We start from the raw sequence: 9,041 nt of genomic DNA on the forward strand, positions 1-9,041 counted from the left end.
GTTTATATCAATCTTCATTTGCTCGTGCATAGGATAAATAGATATCCACTATGTCCACCACAAGTATTTGCTTTTTAGAACAAATAATTAGAGAAACACCAGAAAGGAAGCATCTCTTGTTGTAATATAGTGCCAGAAATGTAAGTACCAAAGCGCTGCATTAATAGCCATAAATGTTCTTAAATCAATACACAAATAAACATGCTTTAGAAATATGTCTTAATGGCATGGCACATCAAAGGGAAACTATTTTTTTAATAAAGAGGATAGCTAGAAAGAAGTTAAAAGTTTGAATGGTCATCAGCTCACAGGAAGTGTAGAAGCTATTTAAGGACTGATTGCATGTGATCTGTTAAAATCTATCCCAACAGAACAAGGAAAATCCAGTATAATTAAATGGCAAAATATGAGAAGTTGTTCTATTCAAACTATTCCTGTCTAAATAACAAAATACATCAGATGGGTAAAATTTCCAGCAAGTGAAATGTGAGAGCACAATATTGGTGCTCAAAAAAGGATTTCAAGCAGAAACTTGATAATGACCAAAAAAAAAAACAAAAACAAAACCAACACCTATTTTTTAAACTTGGCAGAAGTCCAGAGATTACCAAAGAATATGTAAAGCCAGTAGATAAGGGAGGTGAAAAAGCAGTGTCATCAAGATATGAGAAAATCAGCAATCAAGAAACTAAATTAATTACTGGCATCAACATGCAGTGCATTTAGAGAATTCTCCAGATGAAACTCTTGAGGGCAGAAACCCCAGAAATTTTATTTTGTTGAAATATTAGTAGATGCTGGTTTAAGATATATGTATAGAATATATAAAGAGTTAGGAGGGTTAGATGATACTCCCTTAGAAGGCTAAAGGAACTCTGAGCATCTGAGCAGAAATCCGTGCTGGGCCTGTATCATGAGCACAGTTCTGTTCACCCCCTCTCAGAAGGGATGGAATGGAACAGAAAAGTAGCTTTCATAGGAAGGGTAGCTAAAGTAGGAGTATCCATCCTGCTAGAAGGGCAAAAAGAAACAGCAATGTATGGAAAATGCTGTTCTTTAACAGCAGCATGTCAGAAGAGAAGTATCTCTGGCTTTAGATACTGCGATCCAAATACTAAACATTCTCTTAGCTTTTGTTTTCATTTCTCTGGACTGTTTACAGTTTATCTTCAAGGTAATTAACTTTGATAGTGTACACTGTACTTGATAGTTTTATTCATAATATGGTGTTGAAATGCTGTGATGTTGCAATGTTGTTGAAAGCTGGGCTGAACATGCATATGAAGATTGCATATTCCTCACCCTTGTCCCTCCTGTGCAGGAAAGGGTCTCTCCTCCAGTACAGAGTGTGCAGCAGAGCTGTACATCAGTTTGCTCAGATCCACTGCAGATAGTCCCTAGGACAACTTCTAGCCATGCTGGGTGCTTGAAGGTCAATCTTGCTAAACTAGGACACTCTCATGTGCTTATCAGCCCTCCACTCCTTGGGAATTTAAGCTGTTATCTCCAACTGTGTCTTCTTTGATTAAGAGTGGCTTCAAACTGAAAGAGTAGGTTTAGACTGGATATTAGGATGAAATTCTTCCCTGGGAGGGTGGGCAGGCCCTGGCACAGGTTGCCCAGAGAAGCTGTGGCTGCCCCAACCCTGGCAGTGTCCAAGGCCAGGTTGGATGGGGCTCTGAGCAACCTGGGACAGTGGAAGGTGTCCCTGCCCATGGCAGGGGTTTGGAACTGGATGATCTTTAAGGTCCCTTCCAAGCCAGGCAGTTCTATGAATATGTTTTTCTGGGCCCTTTTCAGGACCTTTTGCTGCTTACTGAAGCCATGTGTTTATCTGGCCCCCTAAGGAGGATGTGGAATGGGTACCAGAGGAACCACAACGTTGAAGACCACAGTTGTTAGAAGTAGTTGTCCCAGGAAGGGGTGGCAAGTATGTCAGATGTAGAGATGTTAGTGAAGTGATACTTCTGACCCTTCAAATGGAGTAAAAACAAGTGAGAGACACTCCCTGTCCAGAACAGCAGATCCAGCAGCACTGCTCTGAAAGCTCTTTTAGCCCTTGCATTTCACTGCTTATCTGCTCTGCTGTGTCCCCTGCTCTCGGAGGCTTCCCTTTCCTTTCACGGGGTTTGGATAAGGCTCAGTCCTAGCACGTTCTTCCCGGTGAAACTCCTTCTGTGTTTGCTTCCCCTGCCCTCCTCAGGCACGCCCTGCAGCTGAACGTCATGGGCACGCAGCGGCTCCTGGAGCTGGCCCGGCAGATGCAGAACCTCGAGGCCTTCATCCACATCTCCACCGCCTATGCAAACTGCGTGCGCAAATGCATCGAGGAGGTCATCTACCCGCCCGCCGAGCCCAAGAAGCTCTTCGACTTAGTAGAGTGAGTAGGAGCCGCATCACCTCCCCGCTCCGTGGGGCCGTGTGGACGGTCACACCACCCGCGGGGTGGGATTTCTGTCCGTAGGTGCTGTTACTGCTGTGTCTGCGTGGGGTTTTTTTTGAAGGCTCTGATTTCACGAGAGCCCAGCGTTGAGTTCTGCACACAAAAAGGAGTGTATTTGCTGCCAGGAGTGGAGTTGCTGCTCTCTCTGACAGGCAACCCTGTTGCTGCCCTAGTAAGAGCTGAATTTTTTCAAATACCTTATGTTAATTTTTCTTTAATCTCTTCAGCTTCGCAATGTTGTTTTTCACTCATTTCAAAAATCCTGTGGTATTAAATGGGAGTTGTATGGGGATGAGTCAGAAACAGGCTTTTTTTAGAGAATTCAGTGTGAGAACCACAGAATCATTAAGGTTGGAAAAGACCTCCAAGATCATCAAGTCCAACCACGTGACTGATCACCACCTTGTCAACTAAATTACAGCACAGTGTGCCATGTCCAGTCATTACTTGAACACCTCCAGGGATGGTGACTCCACCACCTCTCTGGGCAGCCCCTTCCAATGCTGAACAACCCTTTCCACAAAGAAATTCTTCCTGAACCTCCCCCAGTGCAACCTGAGGCACTTGAAATGCAGCGCTTTGAGGGAACACCAAAAACTGAATTTACCAAATGAAGAATAATTAGAAAGAATAACAAGATCAGGTGATGAAGGCCCCAGGAAACATTCCCCTTTGAAGACTTTTCCTACAGATGTTAGTGTGTTTTCATGAATTTTCTACTGGTATTCCACTTGGGTGCTATAAGCAACTGATCCGTGAACTAGTAACACCAAGAGCTGGCAGAAAATCTTTTTTCCTGATTTAAAGTAATAGGAGATGAAATTAATTAATGTCCACCAGGAGAACCACTGATTCCTTATTAAAAAAAAGAGATAAACATTTGTCTAAAGAAATTATTTCACTGCCTAAGAGCTACTCCTGAAAATTTAGTACAAACCAGTATTTTCTGTTTGAATTTCTCTAGTGGCCCATATTCTTGGATATACTTACTTCCAGCTAGTAGTCATCTGTCATTTATCATTTGTTCAGTAAGTGGAGCACGATAAAAACATAAGAAATGCCCTAATGCGTTAGAGAATGCACTGTTTGGCCCAATATCTTGCCCTCAACAGGTCTGATTGCTAATCAGAGATGTGCAGAAGGACATGACTACCTCAGAGGTTGCTACTTCAGCTTCTTCGTATGAGACCCTAAGAATTTACTTATCACAGCTTGCATGTGCAGCAGAGAGGATGATGTTTGAAATGACAGAGGATGGGCTTTCAGATGTGATCTCTGATCGTTTTATTTTCTTAGTCACATAATTACAGATAAATTTTCTTAGGTTTTTGTCATTAGTTTTTTAATTTTTTTTACTGTTTCTCCTACATCCCCAGCTCCAGAAACCGACCAACTTCTGGTACTTTCAGTGGGGCAGAAATCACAGCATGCCCTCAGCAAGGATGGCATCTGTTTCCCTGCAGTGTTTGCAGGGAGCATTTAACTGCTCACAGCAAAGACACCAGGTGGGCCCTGTTGGAAATCACTCTCCCCAGGGTCACTGCTTTGGCAGGTGTTCTGCAAATCAAAGGCAGGGCATGAAAGAAATGCAGAGTGTGAGGAGGAGCAGGATGGGGAAAGGATTTGGGATGTCACACTGTAGGCAGAACGGGACGGAGAAAACTATGAGGTTCTAAAGGGCAGAGGGTTGCTTGGAGGAAGAGAGGGGAGATGAAGCAGGGTTTGCAAGAAGAGGGGAGAGATGGCACCTTTTATTGCTCACCATGCATGTAAGTGAAAGAAATAGCATGTGGATGTCTGGGCACAGAAGTTTTTAGAGAGAGGAGATTAAGAGATACCAGAACGTTACCTTCCTGAGTGGAGGGAGGGGGAGCAGACAAGGACATACAAACTGCTTCAGAAAGGAGGGGAGAAATACAGGTCATGTTTTGCATCAACCAGCTGCGGAAGATTCCCTTCACAAACAACCCTTGCCTTGAAGTGCTCTTCTGCAAGTGCATTAAGAGGGATAATCACAGAACTGGGTGCAATAACAGATCCATTTAAGGACACTTTTGGCCGTGCACTTGATATATGCTTACGATTATTTATTCAGCTGGAATCCCAAGTAGGACTCCCAGCTGTTTCCTTTTCTGTTCTCATCCTCCTCTTATATCTTGGGTTTTCTGTATTTTGATATTTAACCTGCAAGTAAAGCCTCAGGCTTAAGCTGTGTAAACCAAAAGTCACACTCCCGAAGTACTGCCAGGCCAATAGGGGAAACATATAATCTGCTGCATCAAGCATGGTTTGCCTTAATCTAAAGCTGAAGGAAATCAGCTTTGAAGGGTGTGCTGAGGTAAGGAACACGGTGCACAGAGAACTGCAGGCTGAAGCAGAACTGGTTTTGTTATGGCAGAAATTACAGGTCAGTCCTCACTTACAAGAAACAGTCTTGTTAATGCCAAGTGATTAACACAGAAAGTTATGTTTTCCTGTGGCAGATTCATTTGGTGCATGGAGAAGCTGGTGGTGGTTTGATTTGCATCTTTTGTTTCTAGGGGGCAACTGCAGCAGTGAGGCAAAAGCGGTGGCTTTGTGAGTTGGCATTTCAAAATCTTTAAAGTAGGTCACAGAGGGGGTAGGAGCGTTCGCCTGGCTGAACTGCCAGCTCAGCTCCTGTGATGGGAGTGCTGGGGGATCAGCTCACCTGGCAGGATGGTTGGTACCCTTGAGACAGGTCCTCTTGGTGACCACTTAAAGCAGTGCAGAGACCTGAGGGAAGGATGGGGGCGAGGGGAAATCGCTTCTCCTCGTATTTCTGTACCCGTCCTTGCTTTGTTAGAAGGCAAAGCTGTAAGACCCTGTTATTATTAAATTAAAAAGCAAACAAAAACCCCAAACAGAAACCCAATGAAACAGAAAGCAACAGGAAGAAAAAAGAGGAGGAGAAAAAAGACTTGCATGCAGCTTAATCTGAGCTCCCAAATGAAAACTAGTCTTCTTTGAGGCTCTGCAGAAACAGACCTCTCCTTTTGGTAGGCTGGTAATTAGTTACTCAACAGATTCAAACATTGGCAGTTTAGCTGAGACCCTGAGGTTCAGTGGCTGCCTAAACAGGCTTTGCAGATTAGGTCAGTATTATGTGCTGCTCTATAACCTCTGTGTATTTCTACTTCATATTTTGTGGTTAAACACTTTTTCTGCCTTGTTTCTGAAGCGTGGGACCAGGCTTGCAAAGGAAGGAGTTTGTGCCTCCATACTGCTTTTTTATTAAAAATAAATAAATTCTATGTACTAAAAACTGTCATATTCTTGTTAACTCATTACAAAACTGAGAGATTCACTGAATTCAGCCCTCCCCTGCCGACTGTTCAGCAGTTTCAGTGAATCAGTGGTTTTCTCACGCAACAGTTTTCCTATAACATTTCCATCTGTGCCTAATGGGATCCATCTGAAAAAGTGCTGAGCCACCTGAGCCACCAGGTTTAAGTTTGCAGGGTTAAGTTGATGTGGTCCAGTAATTCCTCAGGTGTGACAGCCTGCGCCGTCTCTCTCTCCCACTGACCTCTGGCTGTTCCTGAAATCCAAGACAGGGAGGGGTGAAGTGAGGATCTGCAGGAAGCAGCATCCCTGCAGTGCCCCCTGGGAAGAGGGCACCCATTCAGACTGAACTGTAAGTCCGTGGACTTAATTACAAATTGGATTAGAGGAGCTAATCTTTGATTCTGTGGTGTAACACCAGGCTGCTGGAAGGCCTGTCGGGGATTGGCAGTGGCGTGAGGGCTCTGGAAGCACAGCCAGTTCCTGTCCTTTGGACCCAGATGCTGGCAGGACCTGTGAAGTCCTGATGGTGTGCCAGGGAAGAGCCTTAGGGATTTAGGCCCTTGCTGCAGCACCGTGGTGGTCAGAGCTGCTTTTTAAAAGGTGTATGCATAACTACTTTTGATGGATTACATACCTGCTTGCCTTAAACAGAATAAAAAATATTTGGTGGAGTTCTTTTGGTGTGTTTGGTTTTTTTAAAGCACCATCAGTCTCAGTGTTTGTCCTGTGTGAACAAACCCCTGGGAAACCTGTGAGAAGGAACATTAACACTGTAAATGGTGCTGCTGGAGTAATACTCCTGTAGTATGTGGTCCCAGCTTTTGAGACCTTTGTAAATGCTGCGTGACCTGGGAACTCAAGGTGACCCAGAACCTCCTGAAATGTACTTGCAGCATACAGGGGCTGTGTTGGCTAAGGATGAGCACTGCCTAGTGGGATTGCTAGGCTGGAGAGCTCAGTCAGGCTGTATTTATGTTACAGATTGCAGTGGAGCATAAAGCATGCAAGAGAGTGCTCTAAATTGAGATTGTACAGCTACCTGGATTTGAGCTGGACTTTGCAGTGTGAAGCTCACCGGGTTTATTTTGCACCTTGAGCACAAAAGTAACCTTTCTCCCACAGAACTGTTCTAACTCCAGACCTTAAGTGGCTTTGACCTCTGTTTCAGGGGAGGATTCCTGTCTCACCAGTCTTTTTTTGCCTGAGTCTTTTCTCTCCCTGCAGGGTGGATAATGAAATTCTCCCTGTTTCCTGTAGGTGGTTGGATGAATCCATCATTCAAGACATCACACCCAAGTTGCTTGGGGAGTGGCCCAACACTTACACCTACACCAAAGCCTTGTCAGAATACCTGATCCAGCAAGAGAAAGGGAACTTGAACATTGCTATCATCAGGCCATCCATCGTGGGAGCCAGCTGGCACGAGCCTTTCCCAGTAAGTATGGATGCACTATTCCCTACTGAGAGCCCTTTGATGCAGCTGGGGCTGTGGTGCTGTCAGCAATCTCTCCCTCCACTTGGGTAGCAGTGTCCACTTGAGAAGTGGGTACTCCAGTTCATAGGGAAACATGGAAGAGGTGGAGAACCTGTGCTGGAGTAGAACAGCAAACCTTCTGCAGCATCTTCAGGAAGGACTCTTGTCTCCAAGTGAAAAGAACACATTTAAGCCATAAAAAGAGCTGGGGTAGTTATGGTGCAAAAGGCTGGACTTGCAGCTGATTGTCTGGTCAGACACACAGGAGAGTTTCTGTGTTTGAAACATGAGCTCTGAGGGTCAGTTGTAGTCCTGATGCTTTCTGGTTTGAGTCTTTCCATGGTCTGCTCAACCTGTCAGCACCCTAGACTTCCGTGGTCTCTGGAAGCGTCTCTGGAAGGATGATGTCATGTGCAGTTAACCAATATCTCTGGTTTATGTTTGGCAGTCGTTGAATTTGCCACACTTGAGCGGGCCCGTTGCAGATACAGATGTCAGGCACACAGTAATTAAATGCAGCTGTACTTTTGGAAATGAAATCATCCATTAAGCTAAATATATACTGGTAAGAATAATGTGCCCTCACACTGCAGCCAAATTGGAAAGGCAACAGAAAGTCACCTTTGGCTCCTGTGCAGCCCGAAGTGTGCCAGAGATGGCTGAGATAGAGCCGAGGCTCCGGGCCAAGCTCCCCATCTCGCAAAGGCACAGACTGCTCCTAACTCCAGCTCCCACAAGTGGCAGCTTCCCTGACCTGAAGTAGGCTGGGTTTCAGAAGTGGAGTGGTATGGTTGTGTGTTTTTTTTTTCCTTCCTTGCCTTGGAAACCAGGTGGAGTAACCAAATCCCTCCCGGTGACATCGGCGTGTTGTCTGTTGGAGGGTAAATAACACACCGACTGTTTTCTGCAAGTGTGACAGCACCAAGACACTGTAGTGTTTAAAGGCAGATATTATTCCTGCAGCCAAGAAATAGGAAAGAAGTGGTTTCTGAAAACAAGCTTGGATTCTTGTTGTTGGTGGGTAAATTGCAGACAGAACGAGGTGTCCGACAGTGTATCCCCTGGTACGGGTTGGTGTCCTGGCAGCTGTCCCAGATGGGCTGGCATCCATCTAAACTGGTGTCTCCTTGCTGCTTTGTCTACACCACACCATTACAGCACTGTCCCAAGCCTCTGTAAGCAACATGTCATTGAAAGAAACACTGATCATTCCTCTTTTTTTGGCAGGGTTGGATTGACAACTTCAACGGGACAAGTGGAATATTTATTGCGGTAGGTCTGGTTACTGTTTAAACTCCCCTTAGAGTAGAATTCGAGGTACTGAAATAGCAACTTTAGCAGCACCACTTAATAAACTGTGTGCAAAAAAAGGATCACAGCAGGTTTCTGGGTCTGGTAGAAAGATGTCACACGCTTGCCATACATCATCTGCATGCCTGTAGGACGCAGAAGATGGTCTGTTTGTGCTGAGCTCAAAAAAAATACATTGAAAGAATACATGTTTCTGCTTCACTGAATGTGAATTGCAGTTCTGAAAACTGAAGACGCTAAAGGTTTGGGCACATTTGGCCAGATTACCAAAGAGAAGGCAAAAGATGCATTCTTGAAACTCGGGTAATTCAGAGGTGTCAGAGCTTGAATCTCTTAACACAGCTTTATTTTCCAAACCAGGTTCCCATACCATCAGTACAAGGCAGCAGTATTTATCCTTTCATCTCCCTCTGTATGTGTTGTTTCCCAATCCACTGCTATAGTTTGTTCCCCCTCCACAGTACCAAAGATTCTGGGTCCCACTTGCCATTGCTTTGTACAGGATGT

The 9,041-nt window shown here is 44.8% G+C and overlaps 1 protein-coding gene across 4 annotated transcripts in view; it reads left to right on the plus strand.

The window, feature by feature from the left end:
• FAR2 (fatty acyl-CoA reductase 2) overlaps window positions 1-9,041 on the plus strand; it is a 117,242-nt gene that overhangs the window by 89,466 nt on the left and 18,735 nt on the right. For all 4 annotated transcript variants that reach the window (XM_050324570.1, XM_050324568.1, XM_050324569.1 and 1 more), the window contains exons 4-6: window positions 2,204-2,380; window positions 7,007-7,184; window positions 8,451-8,495. In XM_050324570.1, the coding sequence (XP_050180527.1) occupies window positions 2,204-2,380; window positions 7,007-7,184; window positions 8,451-8,495 (400 nt within the window). The remainder of the gene's footprint in view (window positions 1-2,203; window positions 2,381-7,006; window positions 7,185-8,450; window positions 8,496-9,041) is intronic.

This window comes from Myiozetetes cayanensis, unplaced genomic scaffold (assembly GCF_022539395.1).
Source record: "Myiozetetes cayanensis isolate MyiCay16 unplaced genomic scaffold, myiCay2020 scf3, whole genome shotgun sequence".
NCBI classification, from domain to species: domain Eukaryota; kingdom Metazoa; phylum Chordata; class Aves; order Passeriformes; family Tyrannidae; genus Myiozetetes; species Myiozetetes cayanensis.